At 31.8% G+C, this 26300-nt stretch overlaps 2 protein-coding genes across 5 annotated transcripts; both read left to right on the top strand.

The window, feature by feature from the left end:
* The first annotated feature begins 1028 nt into the window (after nucleotides 1-1028).
* On the top strand, nucleotides 1029-7658 carry LOC134708303 (uncharacterized). Of its 4 annotated transcripts, XM_063568742.1 has the most exons (8): nucleotides 1029-1411; nucleotides 2208-2299; nucleotides 3026-3127; nucleotides 4018-4092; nucleotides 4829-5507; nucleotides 6055-6275; nucleotides 6666-6883; nucleotides 7526-7658. In XM_063568742.1, the coding sequence occupies exons 3-7, from the start codon at nucleotides 3071-3073 to the stop codon at nucleotides 6864-6866; spliced, it is 1233 nt and encodes a 410-aa protein (XP_063424812.1). In that variant the 5' UTR covers nucleotides 1029-1411; nucleotides 2208-2299; nucleotides 3026-3070; the 3' UTR covers nucleotides 6867-6883; nucleotides 7526-7658. The 4 variants fall into 4 exon arrangements, with proteins under 4 accessions (XP_063424812.1, XP_063424808.1, XP_063424810.1 ...); XM_063568738.1 differs by lacking the exon at nucleotides 1029-1411 and having other exon boundaries at nucleotides 1852-2299; XM_063568740.1 differs by lacking the exons at nucleotides 1029-1411; nucleotides 3026-3127 and having other exon boundaries at nucleotides 1852-2299.
* A 30-nt stretch (nucleotides 7659-7688) lies between these two features.
* On the top strand, nucleotides 7689-14388 carry LOC134708304 (uncharacterized). Its single transcript, XM_063568743.1, has 4 exons — nucleotides 7689-7804; nucleotides 10319-10603; nucleotides 11363-11528; nucleotides 12350-14388. The coding sequence occupies exons 2-4, from the start codon at nucleotides 10355-10357 to the stop codon at nucleotides 13033-13035; spliced, it is 1101 nt and encodes a 366-aa protein (XP_063424813.1). The 5' UTR covers nucleotides 7689-7804; nucleotides 10319-10354; the 3' UTR covers nucleotides 13036-14388.
* Nucleotides 14389-26300: the final 11912 nt, after the last annotated feature.

The raw sequence follows: 26300 nt of genomic DNA, 5'->3' as shown, positions 1-26300 counted from the left end.
TGGCATCAGTCGTTTTCCGCACATCAGTTTACAAACTAGAATTAGCTGTGGTCCGCGCTCCCGAATCTTAGGCAGAATTGTTCCTGCTACAGTATACTAAATAAGGGGGATCGCCAGTTTTTGGACAATAACTCAAGAATGCTTTCACTTACAGGCCAGACATTTTGTGGTGAATTGTCTATATCTATGGACATGAGCGCTTTTTTAATTTTTGTATATTTTAGATTTGAAGTTTCTGAGTTACATGGTTTTATTCATAAAAAGGGGAATTTTGCAGTTTTCGGTCGTTAAATCAAAAAGGTTTTTCAGCTATTCTTATGGCACAATGATGAATTGTTTATATCTATTGACGTAAGATCCCTTTTCATTTTGATAAATTTCTTATACTAGTATGACATTGAGAAGGCAATGAACTTTGAAAATGTGACGGGTGTATCATGCTCTAATGGCGCAGCTGTTTATTTATTATGTTTTTTGTTGTTGTATCTTTTTTTTTGGTGGGGAGGGGACAGTAGTCATGGTTTATTTACTCCTATAGTGTATACAACTATAACCCAAAATAGATGAAAAGAAAATTTGTGAAAATATTCGTTTGCCCTTTAAGAGCCATGCATTCTCTGTAAGCATCAAAATATGATGGAAACCAGTGGTCACCGATTTTCATAAAACTTTTTTAAATGAATGCTTAGTGATGTAAAAACATCTTTGTCATAATAAAAAAATATTGTAATGTTCATTGCCATGGTAACCATACAATTCATTTTCAGAATTTTACAGTAGAAACCTTTAAAATCCAACTAAGTATTTCTCCAAAACGCACCGATGAAATCCTTTGAAATTAACAGAATATAAAGTTCTCTCGTAATAGTTTTTATATACCAAAAATCAGATATGTGTTATTTCAAATAAGAAAAATAATTCACCTTGGTCATATAGAAATTTGCTATCAGGAGTGCAAAATTCTACTAGAGTTATTTCCCTTAGTACAACTCTTTTGTTGTTTTTATGTTAAAAATGAAAGTAGCAGCTCCAGCAGCAGACACACGAAATGGTTTGCAATTTTAACACAAACTGCACTACAGATGAGTGTTCTGATGATGTTACTGATATCAACACATGTGACTTCAATGACAAAAATATAATTTTAACTGAATCTGGTCTTTTGCCAAAGAATTTTACTGATTTTTATATATGCTCAACCCATTTCAACCAATTATTGAAAAGAAACTCTGATTTGAGAAGGAGAAAAGTAGGTCAGCTTCCTACTTTGATTAGTGCACATCCTCCAGTAGCATCACACTCTGTTGTTGGTGTAAAAAAGCCAAAGCCTAGCCGCAATATCACCATCACTGATGTAGAAAAGATTCAGAAGTGTTATGGCCTCACACTTCCTATTGGCTGATTGGAACACGTAAGTTAAAAACTAAATTGATATATTTATTATGACTGTTTAATTTTTTTTTCTTTCCAATTGCCTGGTATAGTTTACATTTGTTCAATACTTTTTTAAATAACACTCTAGAAATACAAAAGAGACCCTTTTTAGCTACCATTTGAATTTTTAAAGGGGGGGGGTCCTGTACTTTTTTTAGTTATAATCTGAGATTATCTCTTTCTTGCCGTTTTATTTTTCACCCTGACTAGATATTGGGTATTGTTTTATTCTTTCATTGATTTTATTCTGACTTTTTTTTACATTATTTGTCATCCTGTCATTTTGTGGACAAAGTTGCTCATCTTTTTTTCCCTCAAAACTTCTGATGCTCTTGTCCTGCCTTTTTTTTTTTAAATAATCCTTTATCCCTTTGAAAATCGAATGGAAGCTTCCTAATAAGGAGAGGAATCCTACACTTGAGGTACTGATTTCTGTTTATTTAAAACTATATATCAGTGGGGTACAATTTACATGTCAATAGGTCATAGACATGAATATGTTGATCTTTTCTGTTACATGTAAGATGTCTGTAAAAACTATGTGTTGATCTCTTCAATCTCAATATAAACATAACCATTGCTGTAAAGTTTCTATTAATTAACCATACTCATGTACATGTATTATGTAAGTTTTCAGGAATGATTGAACCCACATATCAGAAAAAAATCCAAAATATTTAAACAACCCATATGCCCTTTCAAAAAATATCTTAAGATGCACATTTCAAAATGATCAATACAGCCTATGTCAAGTCAATGCTTCTTTTTTTCAGCTGCATGCACTAGCTGCCTTATTAAAATTTCCAAGCAGTCCACAGAGATAGAAGCTGAAAGTCTTGATCAAGGAAAGTGTGAAGATGACCAGGTAAGGCAAACAAAATATTGTTTTAACAATCAGAGTACATGTGTCTGTGAATTTATCTAAAATTTCATGTACAGCAAGCTCTTTAATAAAATTGAGAATGGAAATGGGGAATGTGTCAAAGAGACAACAACCCGACCAGATAAAAAAACAAAAACATACATATGAATAAAAAAAATCCAATGCATACCAACCCTAACTGCTTAACTAATTAAACACTTTATGCAAATTCCATATAGGGTCAATAAACTCTTTACCTAATTTACTGGAACAAAAAAATGATAAAAAAAAAGAGTCCGACTTTTTACTTTGTAAACATGGTAAACCTGTCTGACACCAGTATCACTAGATGAATAATTTTGTGTACCACAGACACATTGCACCATAACCAGATAACGTGTTAAGATATAGGTGGTTAGCATATATATTTATGCCTAATTGACTGTATGTTTGTTCAATATACATTCTACATAGAGATGTTGAATGATGGGCAATGAGACAGCTGCCCACCAAAGAACACAGATATGAACAAATGCAGGTTACTGTATGGGTTTGCAATGAAAACAATTCTTTAAGAATGGAAAGGCTATAAAGGGCAAGGGCCCCTGGTTAATAAAATCTAAATTTAAAGCAGTCCAAGAAAGATAATAAATGTTGACAGGATGTACCAAAAAGTATTGAATAACCAATACATTTCTTATCAATAGACTTTATATTTGTATTAAACAGATTCAGCAATGCACAAAATTAGATACAGATGATGAAACATATCTCATGGAGACTGACCAGTTGGATGTGTTAACAGAAAAAGAAAATATTTGCGATAATCTTGTAAGCACAGCTAGTGTCATTTTTGATATAATTTTTTTTTTTTAGTTTTTATTTGGGGGTGGTTAGGGGGGGGGGGGGGTTGTGACCCATTAGACAATTATAACAAGGTAAAGGATATTTTAGTCATCATTTGCATTATTTCAAGACAAGAACAACATTTTTATAATTTTTTGGGCACAATTCATACAAAAACAAGAAGATGTGGTATAATATTAATAGCCAACAAGTCAAATCTCCACCAGAGACCAAAGGCATTGCAGTAAATAGCTAATGGTCATTCTTATGTCTTCAACAATAAGAAAAACCCATAAATCACAGAGTCAGCTACAAAAGGCCTCCAAAAGACAATTGTAAAACAATACAACGAGGAAAACTAGCATCCCCTCCTTTATAAATCTGTCCCTTTTTGCAATGATTTTGAATTACAAAATTTAAATTAAAATTACCTTCTCAATTGATAAAAGTGCAAAATAAAATCACATAGAAATTGTTCATTTTGCTAAGAAATACATTTAATTTTAACTAAAGTATATATTTGCATTTGTTTTTCTGACGTTACTTTTTTTGTTGATGTTCGATGTTTGATGTTTAAATGTAAAGATTTTATAAACAGGTTTATGTATTATATACTAGTACATGTGTCTGTGTCTGTGTCTTACGTACCAAAACAAAATATATATTTGTCGGTGGTAAAAACTGTTTTACTTAAAACAAGGTTAGAATATAGTTTAGTGCAAAAATAAGATACTGTATACAGACCATAATATTTTTTAAAAAAAATATTTTGTTTCTATAGTAATTAATTATGTTTAAAAACTAAAAATGTGTTAATGCTTTTAGCACATTCAGGATTTCAAAAAATGTAAACAAAATACATCATTATTTTTCAGATTGAAATTTCAGCATCCGAATATACAGTTACATCAGAAGAGTCAGGAAGTCAAAATTATTTATCCCAGTCACAAGTAAGTAAAATCTCCAAAAAAAGTATTCTATCACATTACATTGATAAAAGTTTACATCATTAACACTTTAACATGATCAATGTGACAACTCAAAAACAGAAATTAAAGCCGCATTCAAAAGAAATGAATCCTATATTTTAGGCACAATTACCAGAAATTAAAAGGAAACAGAATTAAAAGAAGAACAATCAAAACATATAAGCATTACATTTAGGAGATAACTGTATTGTATTTTAAGCTCAGACGGCATCAATTGGGGATTTGATGGTCGCAAATTAAGTTTACTGGCGACACGTTAGCGGAGACAGTAAACGGGTATTTGCGACCATCAAATCCCAAATTGATGCCGTCAGAGCTTAAAATGCAATATTGTTATCTCCATTCTAATGAAACTGTCAGAAATCAACGTTAAAACATGTATTCAAAATTTGTCATATGCCATCTGCGCTTGCACGAACGTCCCATAGCATCAATTGTCAATTGATGCCATGTAAATTAATGACGTTATCCAATCAAAATGAACGTTACAAATGTTGTTGCATTAGAATGTTCAGTTGATTTTATTTATGCAAGATTGATTATGAACATAAAACATAATTCTTTCCCGCTGCCTGCATAATGTCTAGTGGCAAGTTGTGTCCCTTTAAAATGTTACATGCAAGCAGGGGAATCATCTATGACCCTTGGGCCCATTCCTCCTTTATTTAATTGTTATCAGTTTTATACTTCTTTGCAGCAATCAGTCAGAAGTTATGAACGTTGCAGCTACTTGACATCTTTGAATGATTTCCTGTCATCTGTCAGATTGCAGGAATTCTCAGAAAAAGAAAGAAAAACATGGCAGTCCTACACATTTAAAACAAGAAACACCTACAAAGAAAGATTTGATGAGATTATGAAATTGATAATAGAAATTTTATTTCCAAATGATGTTGATGAAGTAATTGATGACATAAAATGTCCCAAGCAGTTAAATGAAGAATACAGAACTAGTCATACAGAGTACAAAGATATTGTCACTTCATACAGAAAAGCAGAATCCTGGCAACAAGGTAGACAAGTTCTTTCAGTTCTTGCCTCAAGAATGTCCTTCAAGGACTTACTGTCTCTACTACCAGAAATAACATCTCATCGCTACTATGCTGCTCTCAGTCATTCAAAGAAAATTGGGCCAGCACTTCCAATTCCTGAGAAAAAATTGCATCGACAAAAATTAGATCCTGAAAGATTAGACGCATTCTTAGATTTCATTACATCCAGTCATGTTGTCCGTGATCTACCTTTTGGGGAAAAAAAACTGAAGTTTTCAGATGGAACAGTCCACAATTTACCTAACGTTGTACGTTGCATGGGTTCAGCAGACATAATACAGCAGTACAAAGCATACTGTCAGGAAAATGAAATTTCACTTTTAGGTAAGGCCAAATAAAGATATATATGTATAGAAAAATACACAAATTAAAGGATATCATATGGGGTGTCTAACCATGACACAAAATCTAAAAAAAAAAAACACACATAAAAACAAAAAGCATACGAACAGTGCATTTTAATATTTGTTCTTCTGACATCTCAAAGTGACAATGACACCTTCAACAAGGTACAGGTTTAAGATGGCTAATAGCACTTTCTTGGCTGGAAATCTATGCAAAAATAATTTTGGTAGACTTTGTCAAATGCAACACCACCTGAATTAGCACCGGTTGAAAAAACACATACTTGAAAGAAATACATATTTAAAACCAATTAGTTTCTTTGCATAGGTGTAAATTTAAAATTAACATGATTTTAAATTTATGTGTAGAAAATATTTAAAAAGATGAAAGATGAAGGACTGGTTATCCTTGTATAATACATATTGACTAATAATATTATGAATTATAAAATCGATCAAATCTAATTGTGCTACTTGGACATTTAAACAATAATCAATCTAAACTAAATGTTACTTTTATTAAATAGGTGACAGTACCATGTTTAAAATACTTGCCCAGTGTGGTGCTAAAGTCAGAAAAAGCCATGAAGGACTGGAATATTTTGTAGCAGAAGGAGGACGTGCCTTCATTACCTTTCAAGATGTCTTAGACAAATTGCTGACCTACGACGCTATATCACCAGATGACCACAAAAGTTTCCAGGCACTGTTCTTACAATCAAAGCAGTATTTAAGGACTGACTATAAGGTTTGTTAGACTAAATTTGGACACTTTTAAAGGATAAATAAGTCCATTTTATGTGATAAATTAGAAATTGCCATTAGTTTTTAGGTTTTTGAATTTCTTCAGTTTCGAAATCGTTGGGGTGCCAAAAAATTATAGATTTTTTAATGAAGATTTGCATTCATCCATTACATAAACTTGATTTAGATTAAATAATTCCTTGATTTTTGTCTTGCCTAGAAATAATAAAATAGCAACTCATATGCATGCTATTTCCAGCATTGATGGCATAGTTTGTGATGAGATCCAGTTTAAATGTATTTGCAAACCACTAGTATTAGGCCAATGAAATTGGAACAAGTGTAGTTCATATGTTATTTTATATACCTTCACATTAATTTATAATATTTTCAGATTCATATTTCAAAGGGAAGAGAAGTAGCAGATCACTGTATGTTGTATGCCCTCAGTGACGAAAAAGATGAGGCATTTACAGAACAATGTTCTCACAATCACCAGATGGTCTGTGAAAGCTGTGAACAGTTGAAAGAGACCATTGCTGCATTACAAAAGATCTTTGTTACTTCCTCAGTAGATGAAAAGAGGATGAGATGAATGACCTCAATTTCAGGGTAACTTATTATATTATTTATATGACCACTTTTAAATGTAAAAAAGTTTGATTGCATTTACATATGATTGTTCAAGGAAATTAATTACCCTTATCTATTATTGTTGCTTGCTGTTAATTCAGCTTGCTATGAGATGTTATCAAGCTTATTACTTTCTTTGAATTAACGAATATTTCCTCCATATATATGTTTCCCAAATGCAATACTTTCTTTTTCGATTTGTTACTTGATGACCAATCTTCCTACCGGTATTTTACTGGCTATCATTCTGCATAAAATTTCCATTACACAATATATGTACTGGACTAGAAGGAAAGAGCAACTGTTTAATATTCAATTATTTTTGTATTAACTTATGAATTAAATAAAAAGAATTAACTAATTCAGGATATGTTTTATCAGAGAGTATTCTATTTTTAAGTGTGAATGAATCGTCACTAGGCTAATTGAGTTGCAACAGGAAAGTCTGTAATTTATATTTACACTGCTTTAATTATTCCCCTAAGAAAAGACCAATGAAAAAGCATACATTTTAGAAAACTGACATCAGAGATTAGAACAAAATATTACCTAACAGGTCATACCTAAATTTAGAATAAAACTTAATAAAAATATATTTTATGAATTGATCTTCATTTTTAGGTACAACAAGCAACAAAGAGTATTTTCAGCCTGAAAAAAACACATAATAAGATGTAAAAACCAAGACTTAGCAAAAACTCAACTTTTTGAAACCATGCCTTCAGATGAAGTTTTACTGGTATGTGACTGGGCTATGAAGTTTTTACCACGAAAGTTTCGTGAAGATCAATGTGATTGGTTCGGAAAGAGAGGAATACCATGGCACATATCTATAGCCTTCTGTAGGAAAGATGATGGAAGCCTTGGGTTTGTTATTTGTTTGCAACCCAAATATCCCAGGTTAGATATTTTTATATGAATAAGCTATAATTTTTATGTACAAATAATTATTTTTTACTGTAAAGATAAAATATTGAACAATATATGGTAGGGCTAGTAGGTTGTTGCAAAATTCATCTATAACAAAAAAAAGAATAGAGGGTAAACGTACACGAGACAACATCTCAACATATAACATAGTTTAAATTATAATAAATATGAATGGCACACAATAAAGCAAGTTGAAGATGGTGTAATAGGCCTAGCAGACAACTTGTAAAATATTTTTTGAATGTGTAAGAGGAACCATACCATGACAATGAGTAAGAATATCACATAAAGAAAATAAGGTAAAGACATCAATAGGCTAATAAATTTAATTGTGCCATTGGCGAGATTAAATGTGGTCTGTACACTGATGTAGCTGTGAGATATGTATTATCCATTTTCATAATGCATTTTTATACACTAAGAATAAAAGACAAACGAATGAACATCTTTGGATTAACCTTTGGTATCATTAATCAAATAGTGTATGTACATGTATGACTACCCTAAACAAAATTGTGTTTGAATACCTATCCATATACTTGATATCCCAAGTCAAAGTGAACTGCAGTTATTTAGCAGTTAATTAGCATTCACAGTTCCCACTCGACAGCAGTTATTTGGCAGTTTATTAGCATTCACAGTTACCAAATATAAGGCAATGATTAATTTGCATAAAGGCATTCCAATAGCATTCCATAGCTGTTTCTTAGCAGTTTATTTAGCATTCACAGTTCTTTGGCAGTTATTTTTAACGAAAAATTTAAATGAGATCTGAATATTCATGAGAACTGCTATAATAACAGCTATCAAAAAATGAATATTCATGAGAACTGCTATAATAACAGCTGTCAATAATGGATATTCATGCCAACTGCTAAGTTTTACATCCTAATATGGTTTTGTAAACTGCTAATAACTGCTGTGGAATACTATCAGATCTGCCAAAAGTTGCAATACAAGGCGACACATGAATACTGGTAATCAATATACATTATATACAGTGTACAAGATATGAAAGCTAAAATTATTAAAATTCTAATATTTTACTGCAAGTCTTATGTGAAATTTCAAAAAAATGTACTTAAACCTATATTTGTAATTAGAGCAGTAACTGTACAATCTAATAACAAACTTAATTTTAAGGGAATGTAAAAAAAAAAAAGAGAAGCACTTACTTTAGCTGGTCTTAGACCCATTATTATTTATATATGTGGCTGTAATGATATAGGAACAATTAAATATGCACTTTAATTATCAAAACTTTTAAAAAAGCAACTTTAATATTTAAAAGCTATTACTGCTAAGAGGCTTATCACTACCTTGACTAAGTGATTTTCAAATAAGAAGTTATTTCATTGTTATCATTATTTTATTACCAAACAGGCCAAATGTACTATTAAATATGGACCAAAAGACAACAGTTATATCCTCTTTCTCTTTTGGAATTTAAAACAAATAAATTCTTGATACACATGTAATATATATTATATGTTTCTTTTTTCTGAAACAAACTTAAGTAATATATATATATTATAAATCAATTTCATTAAATTGATTGTTTGGACAATTTAAACCAATCGGCTATTTGCAGTCTAGGTTTACCTATGAATTCCCTCCCCCTTTTTTCAACTCATGAATATGATCAGATTTGTTTTTTTAACCAAATAATAGATTAAAATAATCATATCTATTTTTTTCAAATAACATCTTGATTTGTTAGTATATATATGCTAGTATTCTAATGCAATCCTGTCAGCATCAGATATTCTATTTAAGTAAACAACTATCCCCCCTTTTTGTGGGCTTTCTGTATGATTTCTGTTTCCCCCAACAAAGTTATGTCAGAAGATACACAAGCATTAACTGTGACTTTCAACTTACTGTACTGCAGTTGTGTAAAAGTATTCATCGAAAATTAAGCTTATAATTGACAAAAATAGTTTTTCACTAGCAAGTATTTCCACACAACATGGAGCCAAAATGCACATTTGAAAATGATCAAATTATCTTCAAATAAATGTTTAACTTCAAGCTGAAAACATTGCCAGATCCAAGCATTTTCATAACAAAGATTAATAGGTCAACAGCTATCGAACTGCTGTCATAACTGTTGTCCTGACTGCTAAGAGGAATGCTAAGATGAATGCTAAGACGAATGCTAAGTCAATTGCTTAGATGAATGCTAAGACGAATGCTAAGCCGAATGCTAAGAAATGGTGAAATGTGGCAGTTTTTCAAACTGCTATTAGATTGAATGCTTAGAACAGCTAAAGGACTGCTAAAAATATGAAGAACTGGCAAATAACAGCTAAAAAACAGCTAATAATAGCAGTTCAGTTTGACTTGGGATGATACTTTCTTCTGAAAACAATTTAGTATCTGTGCTCTAATTTTAGTTGTAGTTGATCAATTATGCTTAGGAAATGGATATTTTATAAAGCAGTTTAAAAGTGGTGATTTATTTTGTTTACATTCTTTTAACAGGACATCCAAGTAACAGCCAGTATTATCCAAGATGTAATGGATAAAATTAGAGAAATTAACACCAATGACATAAAGTTCCATGTATGGTCTGACAATGCTGGTTGTTACAAGTCAACAGAATTGCTTTCATTCTTATTGCATTCAGGTCTTACCCTGTCATATGACTTCTGTGAATCCCAGAATGGGAAGGGACCATGTGACCGCACTGCTGCAACCATCAAATCTTCTATAAGAAGATATGTAAACCAGGGTCATGATGTACTTACAGCACAATCAATGAAAAAGGTACAGATAATTTTAAAAACCCAATCAGCTTCATGTCTTAAACATCCCTAGGTTACAGCTGTAAATGTACTTTGAAATTCAGAAATTATTGCGAAGTTTTTATTAATGGTCATTAATTGGAATTGTTAGACTGCTTGATTATAGAAATAATAAGAACTCTCATTCTGATATTTTAAACATAAATCTGTATGCACCGTTTGCAAATATGGCAGTAATTTATCTCACAATTTCATTAATTCTTCAAAAATTGCAATAACAAATGCACACAATAATTTATTAGTCTAACAATGTCAGTGCCAAGCAAAACAATTAACAAGGTTTATTATAAATGATCCAGAATAGCATGAGTGCAGCTTTAAAAAGATTAAAATCATGTGGAAACCAGTGAGCAACAACAATAACTAATTTGGATATAATAACTGAAGGAATTAGACCCAGTTATAGGACAGCTAAAGTTACTTTTTTACTCTATATAAATATGAAAACAAGGATTAGTATAATTGTGCCTGATACTAATCTCCACTGGAGACCATATGACATAGAATTTATCAATTATAGGTCACTGCAAGGCCTTAAACAATGGAAAAAAAACCCAGATACTTCATTGTAAGCTCTTTTTTGTTATGATTTTATATCTATTATGATTTGAGGTTTTTATATTTTAAATAAAGGTTTACAACCAAAAAAGCCAACAGTTCTAATCTACTCTAGTTATTTTTCTTCTTATAAGCATTTACAATAATTTCACTTTATTTACAGGCAATAGGCAAGTCAGCAAAAAATGTAAAGTACATAGTTCGTGTCATAGAAGGAACTGAGTGTAGGAAAACCAAGTACACCGCTATACCTGCAATATCAACCTATAGTAACTTCACATTTAGCGCACATGGCATTACTGCATGGAAGGCATACCAAGTTGGCACAGGTAAAAAGATAAATATTATTTTTATAATTCCCCGCAACATGAATATGAAAATAGAAGATGTGGTATGATAGCCAATGAGACAACTATCAATAAAGAGACCAAATGACACATAAATTAAAGGTTTTAGGTCACTATATGGCCTTCAATGATGAGCAATGCCCATAAAAGTCTTTGCAATACTCTTAGAATGCTTGTTAATTTACTATTTTCTTATCCTTTCTTTTTATAATTTCCTAATCATGATTAAGATCTCCAAACACTGATTTTCTATTGATATCTATAAGCAGTCAATAGACCATAACTTGATATATGTGATTCAAGTATTATTTTTTGCGATTATGTTGAAAAAAAATTCACAATTTTTTTAGTTTGCTCCAAGATATAATATAATGTCCAAATATTATTTATGACTTTCTTCAAACCGTTTCCTTCATGTGGGTTAGCAGGTTTAAGATTCAAATAAGTTTGTTTGGCACTATTTAATTTACTCCCTAACATGGGACAGTGGAGTAACAGTACAACATCGGAACAAACTATAAAAACACAGTTCTTACTTGTCAGATTGATCATAACAAAGCAAAAAACAACTAACAATATATAGACACATACTAGATGTGGCAGCCAAGGATTATGTATATCCAGCACTAGACTCAAAGTTCAGTTATATTCATTTCACACATACTTTTCATGTCAATAGCTACAATATATAGCCAGTTCATTTTCACTGAGTGTAAAACAGCAACAATCAATCAATTAATCAATTATTGTTTAAACAGTATTCTCAAATTATAAGTTATATAATTTTATTTTCTACATTTTAGGAAAGCTTATACCTTCATCTGATATTCAAAGTGTTGAAAAATGTATTTTAAATACCTCATGTCCAGAGATAGAGGGAGAAATTGATGTGGTTTTTCACCAACTGCCACTTAAAGCTGAAAAGGAAGAAAACACCATAACATGTGCAAATGAGGGATGCACACTGTCTTTTTCATCTTTTCATGACCTGTCAAGCCACTTAATGTTCGGCAAGTGTGAGTTTGAATTCAGGTGCCAGTTTAGTAATGGATGTGACATTACTAAAAAGACTTACATTACAAAGATGTCTAAGTCTTTTTCAACCAACTTTCAAGTTTCATCAGCAGGGCTGACAGTTGGAATTAATGACAACTCTGATTTAGAACTTGGCTGGGCATTAAAAGAAGAAAGGAAGAACAAAAGGTTTAATGTGAACCAAAAAGAATATCTCACTGAAAAATTTAACAAAGGTCTAAAAACTGGCAGAAAGGAAGATCCTTTTTTGGTATCAGAGGAAATGCTGACTGAGAGAAAAGAAGATGGAAATAGAAGATTTTCATATGATGAAATCCTTTTGGTAGAAAAAATAACAATTTTCTTTTCTAGAATGAGCAGGAAGAACAAATCATTTGATGATTCCATTGATGCATCAAGGGAAGAAACTATAACAACTATCAGGAGAGAACTAACTGCAGATGAACTTAATTAAATTTCTTTTACCAACTTTATGTAAAAAACTACAAATATTTTATGCACTGATAATATGGTATGATTGTCAATGATACAAATCCTATAAATGACACTGAAGGTCACTGTAGAGTCTTTAACAATGAACAAAGCCCATACTGCATTATCAGCTACAAAAGGCTTCAAAATGACAAATTTAAATAGCTTAAAGTGAAATTGCTAAAAACAATTTGTTTTTCCAATAAAAATACCAAATGAGACATCAAACTCACGGTCCATTGAACATAGACAATGATGGTAAGAGTTTCCGTTATAAGTTTTTGGTAAAAGATTTTGGTCAAGGTAGTTTTTGATGAAATTGAACTCCAATCAACTTGAAACTTAGTACACATGTTCCCTAAGATATGATCTTTCTTATTTAATATGTCTAAATGCCAAATTAGATTTTTTCCCAAAATTTCACAGTCAAATAAACAAAGAAAATGATAGTGTGAATGGAGCATACAAGCATCTGTGGACGGTTGACAACATTTTATTCTTGCTTTTATAAGTTAATAGTGAGATTTGGATTTCCTATGATATTTCCAATCATAGACAGACATTGACTTGTGTTTTGTTTGCATAGTGTTTTAGCACCAGTGCAACTCTAGTATATTATTTCAAAGTTGAAGTAAAATGAGGTGCAAGATGTTCTGATTAAATTTACACTTAAAATTTTCAAATTTTACCACTTAACCCTGTTAACTGTTATTTACAGACTCTTGAGAGTTGACAAAGTCTTAATCTTTACTGACATGGTAACCTTCACAACAACCCTTTTGTTTGAGATATGCTTTTAGAAAGAATACCGGAGTAAATATTTGTATGAAGAAGCTATAAAATACATATTTTTGGCGATTTTTCTTTTTTTTTGCTTAGGGTCATATAAATGGTTACTATGGTAGCCACAATCTTAAATTGACATTTTTCTTTTCAAATAGAGTTAAATTAATAATTAGGTCCAATTAAACTAAATTTTCTTCATTTTTAACTTAAAATTTGCAGACTTTCAAATTTTTGTTTTTTTTAAATATTTTCATTCACTGCCATGGCAACGATTTTTTTTTTTTTGAAAAATAACACTACTCCAATTTTTTGATATTTTGGACTTTATGCTTTAAACATTATATATGCATTATTTTAAGAACATCTGTCGGTGCATTTTTTCACAGTCTCTTATTAAAATTGGTAAAAAATCCAATTTTTCAAAAATCCATAAAAAGTCAAAATCAAGGTTTTTGGCAGCTTCAAAAAACTGTGATAGGATATTTTTTTATTATGTTATATACTGTTATTATATGCTTAGATCATTGTCTTCATGATGACAAATAAATAATATGACCTCAGAACAGTTGGCTTTATGTTTTATATGCAAAGAAAATGGTAATTTCACTGATTGATAGACTCTGTAAGAAGCCTTATTTGATGATGTATGGTAACCATGGCAACCACAACTCTGTGTATCAATATTATACCAAATTTTAAACAAGGGTGACATATATATGAGTATTACCTACCAAGTTTCATTGAAATTTGAGGTCCTGAATTTCCCACCCTATATCAGAAATTTTGATGCTAACAGAGAATGGCTCTTAATAACTTTAAAATGCTTGTATTAGAAGTAAAGATTCAGATAAGGATTGGTAAGTAAATTAAAAAGTCAAAAGTTAAAAGGTACCCGTTTATATATAACAGCCACATCGATTTACTTTGACACGCTTATAAAAGCAGGTTGTCCCAATTAACGAATTGTAAAAAAAGTTATTGTAGAGCCAAACGCTCTCCATTCACATTGACCGCTGTTTTACTTTAATTATATTTTTTCTCATATGACAAATGATTTTAATTGTCATTGAAGTCAAAGGTAACACAGGTGAGCGACTGAACCTTTATTGCTATTATGAATAAACCTTTCAGTGTGTGTCTTCTTAGTCTAAAACTCTCAAAGAACATGTAAATGTGTACAGCTTCCACATTCTACAACGTTAAGGCGAACAATCATAAAAATATAAGAGGCATAATGAGGTTGTTAAATTTGATGTATGATTTTGTGTGCTTCCTTGTTACATATAACAAAAGAGAATTACACAATGTTGACTGTTGTACACCTATTTGAAAAAATCCATAATATGTCTGTTGGGTTTTTTCGCACATTGTTGTCATTGTGATGGAATTTTATGCCACTGTAATACAAATGAGAGGTTAAGGTAGCTTAAAAACCAGGTTTTTCTACACAGAAAAATGTCTGTACCAGATCAGGAATGTTACAGTTGTTACCAATTCGTTTGATGTGTTTTAGCATTTGATTTCGCCATTTTCTCTTTTAATTTTCCTCGGAGTTCGGTATTTTGTAATTTACTTTTTGATTTTGATTATAAATCAACTAAACCAAACTTTAAAAAAAAATGAATTGTTCTAAGCGAATACCCTTTAACTGTTCATTCTGATGTACAAAAGATTTGTTGCAAACATATAATGAGTTATTGGAATGTGAAAACAAGATTCGCATACGGAAATGTGTCACCTTTTGTAAATTCTAAAAAAAAAAGCACTGCACTACGGCATACATTGAGAATATTCAGGTTTGTATTAATTTACAAAAAATGATATCGGAATGTGTCCTTTAGCTAGCAATAAAACCAGGTTCGATCCAATAAAAAATTGCCTGTGCCAAAAGTCAGGAATATGACAATTTTTGTCCATTCGTTTGATGTGTTGGAGCTTTTAATTTTGCCGTTTGATAAGGGACTTCTGAATTTTTAAATTTTCGTCGGAATTCAGTTTTTTTTTGTCATTTTACTCCTGTCTCAAGAATTGTTTTACCAAACTTTCTACTTCAGTCTTAGTTATTACATTGAAAAGTTATTTGAAATAAACTATCAGATGAACAACTGGAACTCTTTGTGCCGTCTTTTAATTTATCCTGTTCCACAAAAAGTAAAATCACATATTGCAATTGGCGATTTACTTATTTTTTTTATGTCATCAGCAAGAAACTTAATGATAGTAAGTGTTAGTTCGTAATGAAGTGATACTTAAACTAAACCCAAAGTTGATTTACAAACAAGTGCGTAGATTTCTCAATAGTTTGAAATGTCTGGGATCTTTAACGATTATATTGAAATGGATGAAAACTTAAGTAACCACTTTAATAGAAGTTGAAACATACTTTTTTCAATTGTGAAGCAATTAAAAAGTTCCGGAATAGATTTAAAATTTTGGATTCTAAAGTATTCTAATAGCTATGTGACATATCTAAGTACATTTCAATCTGACATTTCCTAAGTATTTTCATAGTATAATCATGTGTCTCATTTAGAATTTGCTTTAAACAAGCTATTTATGACATCAACAACTTGGCTCGTCGTCCATCTTTCTTTCCGCCTCCAAAAAAAAACCGCTATATGATAATTTCCTTTTTCTTAAACAATTGTGGATTCTAAAGTATTCTAATAGCTATGTGACATATCTAAGTACATTTCAATCTGACATTTCCTAAGTATTTTCATAGTATAATCATGTGTCTCATTTAGAATTTGCTTTAAACAAGCTATTTATGACATCAACAACTTGGCTCGTCGTCCATCTTTCTTTCCGCCTCCAAAAAAAAACCGCTATATGATAATTTCCTTTTTCTTAAACAATTGTATAAACACATGGACCAAACACAATTTCTTAACCGTAACCAAACTGTCAAATTACGACACGTGATACAATGTTATGTATTGTAATTGAAACAACAATTACGTTTCTCCAACATTTGTTAATGAGACCAAAAGAACATAAATGATTAGGGGTCCTCTTACGGAATGACGTCTTGATATTTACCTGTAATTCACCTGTTATTAACAATAACATTGTTAAAAAGGGGAATGCTGTGTAAAGATATTTATCTAAGCATTGATGAAACTTATATATTTTTTACAATATTTGAGTTTTTTTCAAGATTTTAAAGTCGATATAATCTGGAACAGTGATTTTCATTTTTATTTAACTTTGTTTTCTTATTCTTTTTCCTTTATTTTATATAATCATAATAATAATGTATTATTGTTTAAAAATGGTATTTTTCTAAAAGAAATCGATTGAAACATTAACAATATATATGTATATATATATAAACAAGTCTAAATTGAAAACTACGTTCAAACATATGATTGCGTTGGATAAAAACCGCAATTTTTATACGTGTGCATTTAAAACAAATTTCGTTGTAGAAGGGTCTACATACAGCACAAACAGCATTTTTCAAAAGACCAACAAGGTGAAACAAAACGCATTTGACTAACAGGTCGAACAACTGATGTTCTTAAACCCTGCTGACGTTATGCCACACACACAAGGTGTCAATATTTGTTTGTACACCGGATCTAGGTTTCGACAATATATGTCTCTTCAGTGATGTAAGGAATCGAAAACGTATTTGGAAGGCCATATAATTTACCCTCAATTTCAGAAAGACTCTTGAATTTTAAGAGTCAATATAGAATGAACGGATCATATAAACCGGAGGGAAAATATGATACAAGCCCAAACGAAAAAATATAAAGAAGTCCAAATTGAAAACTACTTTCAAACCTATGATTGCGTTGTATATTTTACAGTAATTGGTTTTGTTTTTTAAGATTTTAAAGTCGATATATTCTAGCTCATTGATTTAAATTTTAATATAAAAAAGAAGATGTGGTATGATTGCCAATGAGACAACTATCCACAAATGACCAAAATGACACAGACATTATTAACTATACGTCACCGTACGGCCTTCAACAATGAGCAAAGCCTAATACCGCATAGTCAGCTATAAAAGGCACTGATAAGACAATGTAAAACAATTCAAATGAGAAAACTAACGGCATTATTTATGTAAAAAAATGAACGAAAAACGAATATGTAACACATAAACAAACGACAACCACCGAATTACAGACTCCTGACTTGGGACAGGCACATACATAAATAATGTGGCGGGGTTAGACATGTTAGCGGGATCCCCACCCTCTCATAATCTGGGACAGTGGTATAACAGTACAACATGAGAAAAAAGTAAAATCACAAACTATAGAACGAACTATGAAAATCCGTTGAAAAAGAGTTAACACATCAGATGGACAAAAATACAAGTGGACGTGGCCGGGTACTTATACATCCCGACACAAAAATTCACAATAAACAGATATGAGACTGCGTACTCGCAATTATCTGACAGCTAGTCCAAAGCCACTAACAACTAATAAAAAAAATCATGCATCTAAGACTAAATTCAAATTTACTTTGTTTTCATATTTTGTTTTCCTCTATTTTCCATAATAATGTATTTTTAAAAATATCGAATATATAAAAAAGTAAAATCACAAAAATACTGAACTTCGAGGAAAATTCAAAACAAAAAGTTAATTAATAAATGAAAAAAATCAGTGCTTTCTATGTATTTTTTTCTCTTTATTTGTTGCAGTTAATAAGAACACAAAATTTAACTTTGAGAAAAAAAGAATTTGTGTGCCATCCACTGCCTGGTTTTTCCACGGACACCCTCTGGAACATATCTCTGATTTTATTTAAGAATTCATAGAGGTGAATTTCAGGTGAATATAAAGATGCAAGTCCTTATGCGGACCCCCTAATCCTTAATGTTGTTCTTGTTAGCAAATATTGGAGAAACGTGACTGAACTAACCCAAATAGTTTCACTATTCTTAATTGGGGACCTCATAAAGAAAGTACACAATGATAAAGATCATACAAATAAAAAAAAGTATGCATGGTATATATACATAAGATTAATATAATAATCTATCTGTGTGTAAATTGACGGAGATATTTGAAACCTTATGATCTGAATAAACATAAAAGAGGGAAGAACGATACCGGCGGGAGAGTCACACTCATATATAGAAAATAAACTGACAACTCCTAGGCTAAAAATAAAAAGACTAACAGACAAATAATAGGACAGAAGACACAACATAGAAAACAAAATACTAAGCAACACGAACCCCACCAAAAACTGGGGGTGATCGCAGGTGCTCCGGAAGGATAAACATATCCTGCTCCACATGTGGCTCCCGTCGTGTTGCTTATGTTATAACAAATCCGGTAAATAGTCTAATTCAGTAGGTCACATTCGTGAACAGGAAATAGTATAGCAGTTACGAGATAAGGAACATATCCGATATCAGTCGTAAAGCGGATATTCCATAACGGTCAACCAACTCGTGATCGCGTCCGTAAAATTCACAATGTAAATGTATTGATGTTTTTTCATGTTCGTTGGTAAGCTATTCTATAGAAGTGTACAACCCTATGCAAAACATTTCTTCATTATCATGGCATAGCATATCATTCCGCAAAATTGTTCAGAGTTGTTTCCCTTCGACTCTAAATGGTTATTTTTTCGTTTTTCTATGGTACAAGTGTGGACACAGAGGAGTGTGGATAGTAATATTATAACAGTGTTTTTAGGTTGTGCCTAAATTCAATTTTCTATTTCATAATGTAATTTATTTAGGTGTCAAAAAAGGGTAGTTATACGATTATTGTGTCCGTTGATTTTTAATCAACAACAGCATATCTATCTAAGAGTTGTGTTTCAGATAATCAATTCTTTTTTAAAAGTGTTGAAATTTCTTGATTTGTTCAATCACCAATATCATTGCCTATTAATCAATCTGAAAAAACGACCAAATAAAAAATGTCCATGTAACTGTAAGTCATTTTGTTTATTTTCTTTTTGGTTAAAAACAAACTATATTGAGCAACTAACTTGAGCAACGTGGCTCCAGCAGGATCTGTTTATTTTTTTTATTTCTGAGTTTGAATGTCCTCATGGTGTCTTACACCCCTTTTTTGCAACAAGTAAGTTCAAAATAAATATTGTGTTGGTTGTAAATAAATTCATGATTGATAAGAAATTTTGTATTTACGACAGACGCGCGTTTCGTCTACAAAAGACTCATAAGTGGCGCCCTAGTTCAAAAAAGTAAAAACGGCCAAACAAAGTACGAAGTTGAAGAGCGTTGAAGACCAAATACAGCTTATGTATTTCAAAAATTTAAAAGTTTTGTAAAGAGTTAATTTATAAATATGACCATATCGATGATAATTCATGTCAGCACAGAAGTGGTTGTCTACATTTATGTCAGCACACATTGGTTGTCTGCAACTGAAAATAATGATAGAAACATTCTTGCTTCTTTTGGTCCATTTGATGAAATGTCACATATAACTTATCTACGTACGAAGCCCTTTTACTATTCAAATTTTGCTTTAAAAGATTTAAAATCGGCGCCACAAACCAATATCTCGAAAAAAAACTTTGTAGTAGTGTTCATGCATAAGTGTGTAAATATGAAAGAAGTACATATTTTTTCATAACCGAAATATTGTATTTCTAATCAGCATCAAAATAATGAATTAGCAGATTCTACAAAAGTTGGATTTAATCTGTGACATTTCTGCTTTGTTTGTTTTTCTTTGAAGAAACTGTTTGAATGTATTTTGTGGATGTTTTTTTTTATATTTAATTATATTTCGTGTTTGTAGACCGAGTGATCAAGTATTTCCCACCAACACCAACACTTAAAATTGTCGTCTTACGTTTTTTCTTTCAATTGTTTTGTACATAAAGAAAAACTTTTTTCTCGTTTGTTTTTGTCATTTCGATGCATTTTATAGCTTGTTGTACGGTATGGGTTTTCCTAATTTCTGTATGCTGTAGAGTGACATATAGTTGCTTATTGCTACAACATTTAGTCTTTAATGGAGAGTTGTCTCATTGGCATTCATACCACGTCTTCTTATTTTTTTTATATACAAATATGGTTTTGACTTGTACAATAGTTGTTATATTTTTGCCTTAGAATGATGATTTAGTGTTCAGCAATTGCGATGGTATTCGTCTTGACATAAAGATTGCAAAGGTGTAAAAGAAGAGGGACGAAAGATACCAAAGGGACAGTCAAACTCGTAAATCTAAAACAAACTGACAACGCCATGGCTAAAAATGAAAAAGACAAACAGAAAAACAATAGTACACATGACACAACATAGAAAACTAAAGAATAAACAACACGAACCCCACCAAAAACTAGGGGTGATCTCAGGTGCTACGGCAGGGTAAGCATATCCTGCTCCACATGCGGCACCCGTCGTGTTGCTTATGTGATTACAAATCCGGTAAATAGTCTATTTCGGTAGGTCAAATTCATGAAAGGGAAGGGGATTGTAGTAACGACGTAAGGAACATATCCGATATCATTTGTGAAACGGTTATTCCATAACGGTCAACCAACTCGTGATGGCGTCCGTAAAATTTACGAAGGGATGATTTCAACTTCACCATTTGGAACTCTTGGTTTAATAGCTTCCTTGTGAGCAGTAATCCTCTATCAAGAAAATCATGATAGGAAATGCAAGCACGGGAATATCGTATCAATTGGGAGATATATACCCCGTATGCAGGTGCTGCTGGAATGTTGCTACTACTTGCGATCATTTGTGAAATCTCATATGATCGTTTGAAGTTTATTTATTTTAGATTGCATTATTAAAAGGAAATAGAAAGATGTGTCTTCCAAACAGCTATTTTCCATTTTAAGTAACAATGTCTTTCTTTCTCATGATGAATAATAATGTGTTCGTCAGAAAAAAGACATTCTTAGTATGATTTGGAAATGAGAAATGTGTCAAAGAGACAATAAACCGATCAACGAAAAAAGTCTTGTTCTGAGTAGCAGTTGTTAGTTAGTTTACTGATATCTTCTGTCTTAAGCTACAGCAATCATGTTGGTTACGGGGCATGCAGGTGCACGGAAAATAATTTTGCAAAAAAACACCATAGGTATAATAGTCAGGCTTCATTTAGTTTAAATCTGACAATTGCTTTTGGTATCAGAAAAATATTGAGACGACAAATAATCTTTTAATCTATAATGATTTACTTTTACAAATTGTGACTTGGATTGAGAATTGTCTAATTAACACTCATACCACATCTTCGTATATTTAATTATGAGTATATATGGATTTGGTTCGATATTATCATGATTATTGAAACTCTTATATAGGTAAATATCTATTTCTAATCTTGCATTAAGAAAACTTCCTGGAAAAAGAAGACTGGTAATTTGAAATTGATGATAATGAGATAACACTTTATACTAGTTTTCAAAAATATACTTAATTTTGTTTTTTTGAATTTATCATATTTTATTAAAATCTGTACATTTGTTAGTTGAAACACATCTAGTACCGGTATCTTATCCCGGCTTCATTAACATAAGTGAATAACATATTTATACTTGATTACAAGTAAAAATGAAACACTGGCAAATACAGAGTCTACAATTTGTGACAGGTACATATGGTGTAGCAAGTTGAAGTAAATGTAATAGAACACTGAATGTTTCAAATGGGAAGTGACGTTAATTATGTAGATAGATATAGAAAGATGTGGTGTGAGTACCAATGAGACAACTCTCCATCCAAATAACAATTTATAAAAGTAAACTATTATGGGTCGATGTGCGTTTGTGTTTTTAATTTGAAATTGTTTTAGTTATGTTTGCTTTTACTTTTATTAGTCCATGTTTGATACAAGAAAATGTTTTCTAATGTTGGGAAAGATAAAAACCAGCCGTTTTTAAATTTTGTTTTTGAAATATCTGTAAAAAAGTAGGGGTAAATGTTTGATTTGAAGTTTTTTAGTTTGTCATTCCAAATGATATATGCATACAAAACATGTGTTGTCTGCTAAAACAATAACACTGGGACAGTCAAACTCATAGATCGAACATAAACTGACAACGCCATTGGCTAAAAATGAAAAAATACCAGACAAATAGCGGAGCACGTGACACAACATAGAAAACTAAAGACTGAGTAACTCAACCCCCACCAATAACTAGAGGTGATCCAGAAGGGTAACCAGATCCATGTACATGTAGCACCCGTGGTGCTTCTCATGTTATTACAAACCCGTTTAACCCGGTCAATAGTCTATTTCGGTAGGTCACATTCGTAAAAAGGGAAAGGTATTGTAGCTATGACATGAGGAACATATCCGATATCATCTGTGAAACGATTATTCCAAAACTGTCAACCAACTCGTGGTGCCATCCGTAAAGTTTTGAACTTCTCCATTTGGAACTCTTGGTTTAATAGATTCTTTGTGAGTAGCAACCCTCTATCAAAGAAGTCATGATAGGAAATACAGTCACGAGAATACCGTATCAATTGGGAGAAATATACTCCATATACAGGCGCTGCTTGAATGTTGGAAACAATTGGGAAGCTTAAAATAACATTTTTGTCGTAAAGTTTTGTTTTCAACCGACCTTCAATGTCAAGCTCTAGATGTAAGTAAAAAATGAGTTCAATAAAGGCAACAGCAGTATACCGCTGTTCAAAACTCATAAATACATGGACAAAAAACAATATCGGGGTAACAAACTTAAACCGAGAGAAACGCATTAAATATAAGAAGAGAACAACGACATAACACTAAAATGTAACACACACAGAAACGGACCATGCATCAGACAAAATCCCACGAGAATAACAAATATAACATTAAAACCAAATACATGAATTCGGGATAGACAAGTATTTGGGATAGACAAGTCAACATAGTTACAAGTTTTGAACTATTTAGTGCGATAATCATCTATAAAGCGGAAACTAAAGTTAAAAGATGTTGCTAACTTCTTATCTTTCTTCCTAAGATGTTCCTGTATGAAGTCAGCCTCATATTAATACAGAAACAAGTCGGCAAGCAAGGGCCACAATTGGTTTCAATTGGAATGTTGAAAAACACGTCCTCCAAAAATAACAAATATGTTGTCAATCAAGAAATTCAGTGTCTTGTTAATGTCGGTTTCAGAGAAATGTTTTTTTGAATCAGAGTGATCCTTTACAAAGTATGGTTTATTCCTCCCTAAGACAAGATACTTGTATCTACGTTGGCTATTCTTTTTTATGAAACAAAGCAATACCAACTCTTTCATTTGATCTTTTAGTTTGAAATGGGAAATACTTGTGTAAAGTGTAGAAAAGTCAAATGTTTTAATACCAATGCAAGATGAAAGTTTCTTAGGTTGTATGTACTCAAAAAGATCTTTAGAATTTTTAGGTATCCATATCTGATCTCTAGAATAGGCAGTTTAACAATAACTTTTAAGCCCGGCTTTGATTGCTGACAACATATATGTTAATAATTTAAAAAGAGGTGTCATGTAGCACTTGGAAGACCCAGCAGTATACCGTTGTTGGTAAGGACACTTATGTAGTAAATTATGCAATACAGTGATGGAAGATCCAGTTCTTCATCTTTGGTTGAAATTCCAAAGGGACATAGAACAGACCTATGATTATACAGGATTTCCTCTTTTGTAATTGTCGTGAGGGTATAGGTTGAGTTTCCGAGTGTATTGTCAATACCTTATTCATTTATCAACCAATTATGTAATGAGTTTTACACATAACAGATTTCAAAAGTACCAGGATTATACTTTAATACGCCAGACACACGTTTCGATCTATATAATACTCATTAGTGACGCTCAAATCAAAATAGTTGTATAGCCAAAGAAGTACAATGTTGAATAGCATTGAGGACCCAAAATTCCAAAAAAAATGTGCAAAATCGGGCTAAGGTAATCTATTCCTGGGATAATAAAATCCTTAGTTTTTTTTTTAATTCAAAGTTTTGTAACAGGAAATTTATGAAAATGACCATGTAATTGATATTCAGGTCAACACCAAAGTGTTGACTACTGGGCTACTCCAGACACGCGTTTCGTCTACATAAGACTCGTCAGTGACCAACCAAATTAGACTCTTTTCCGGATTTGTTATCACATAAGCAACACGACGGGTGCCACATGTGGAGCAGAATTGGTTTTCTATGTTGTGTCATGTGTGCTATTGTTTTGTTTTTTTTCTTTTTAGCCATGGCTTTGTCAGTTTGTTTTAGAATAATGAGTTTGACTGCCCCTTTGGTATCTTTCGTCCCTCTTTTACGATGTATGGCATATATTTGGAATGCGGTTCTGATTGCATGACCACACATCCTTGATTCAATCCGATAACATGACCAGTGTTGGTTCATCTGGCTCGTATCATCAACTGCACCCATCAGCGACCTGAGGTTCTTCTTTAGATGATGGTTTACTTAATTCAATACTTTTGCCTTTGTCTACCACTTATCTAACTTGTTAATATTTCACGATTCACAGGTTTCAAGTAATAACATGACTAGTGTTATTATATCGTATGGAGACGATGAATACAAAAGAGGTTTACAATTTTACATCCCCTTATACGCTCCTGTGAATGAAACTATTGAGTGCAATAATGTGTAATTTGGTAAAGGAAATAAAATGGGGACAGGTGTAGTGTTATTTTTTATGTGATCGGGTGGTATTTTATTGCACAGATTGTCTATTGAAATATTAAAATACAAATAATATTGATAGCACGTAATTATATGGTCAAGTTAACTGTTTGCGAAAGTATAAATAAATCGAAATTCTAAGGATTTTCTTATCCCAGGCATAGATAACCTTAGCCGTATATGGCACATTTTTTGAATTGTGGGATATCAATGCTCATCAACTTTGTACTTGTTTGGCTTTCTAACTGTTTTTATTTGAGCGTCACTGACGATCAGTCTTATGTAAACGAAACGTGCATCTGGGGTATAAAATTATATTATATTATTATTAATAGTACAAATAACACAACATAGAAAACTAGAGAGACTGAGTAACAAGAACCACACACAAAACTGATGTGATATCAGGTGCTCAAGAGGGGTAGGCAGATCTTGCTTCACGCAAGGCACCCGTCATGTTGTTAAAATAGTTTATAAAATTAACGGTATCAATTTTCTTGCACCAGATGCGCATTTCGACAATATATGTCTCTTCAGTGATGTTCGTGGCCAAAATATTTGAAATCCAAAGCTTATATAAAAGATGAAGAGCTATAATTTTAGGTTTGAAACCGATATAGAAAACAGTTATGTTCGAAACGAGAACATTTTCACTTAAATGTACGTCATCTAGACTCCGACGTATAACTGTCTCCTTGGCAATCATACAACATCTCCTTATTTTCATAGCAACACAAATGGATAAATGTTAAAAAACAAGCCTTACAAGACCAGTTTGGTATAAATGGGTTTACACTTGTCATCTCATTTTCTTTGTATATAACTCTTTAGTTATAGTTTTGCCTTTATTTAAACCAA

This window comes from Mytilus trossulus, chromosome 2 (assembly GCF_036588685.1).
Source record: "Mytilus trossulus isolate FHL-02 chromosome 2, PNRI_Mtr1.1.1.hap1, whole genome shotgun sequence".
NCBI classification, from domain to species: Eukaryota; Metazoa; Mollusca; class Bivalvia; order Mytilida; family Mytilidae; genus Mytilus; species Mytilus trossulus.
Note: the sequence above shows the minus strand (reverse complement) of the source record. Positions and strands in the feature narration are given on the sequence as shown.

Excerpts from the sequence above, each read along its gene's own strand:
- LOC134708303 (XM_063568738.1), top strand. The coding sequence starts at position 2,180 with ATGTCAAGTCAATGCTTCTTTTTTTCAGCTGCATGCACTAGCTGCCTT. Across the intron at positions 2,300-3,025 it reads GAAAGTGTGAAGATGACCAG|ATTCAGCAATGCACAAAATT; the intron begins GTAAGGCAAACA and ends TGTATTAAACAG. Across the intron at positions 6,276-6,665 it reads ATTTAAGGACTGACTATAAG|ATTCATATTTCAAAGGGAAG; the intron begins GTTTGTTAGACT and ends TAATATTTTCAG.
- LOC134708304 (XM_063568743.1), top strand. The coding sequence starts at position 10,355 with ATGGATAAAATTAGAGAAATTAACACCAATGACATAAAGTTCCATGTA. Across the intron at positions 10,604-11,362 it reads CAGCACAATCAATGAAAAAG|GCAATAGGCAAGTCAGCAAA; the intron begins GTACAGATAATT and ends CTTTATTTACAG. Across the intron at positions 11,529-12,349 it reads GGCATACCAAGTTGGCACAG|GAAAGCTTATACCTTCATCT; the intron begins GTAAAAAGATAA and ends TCTACATTTTAG.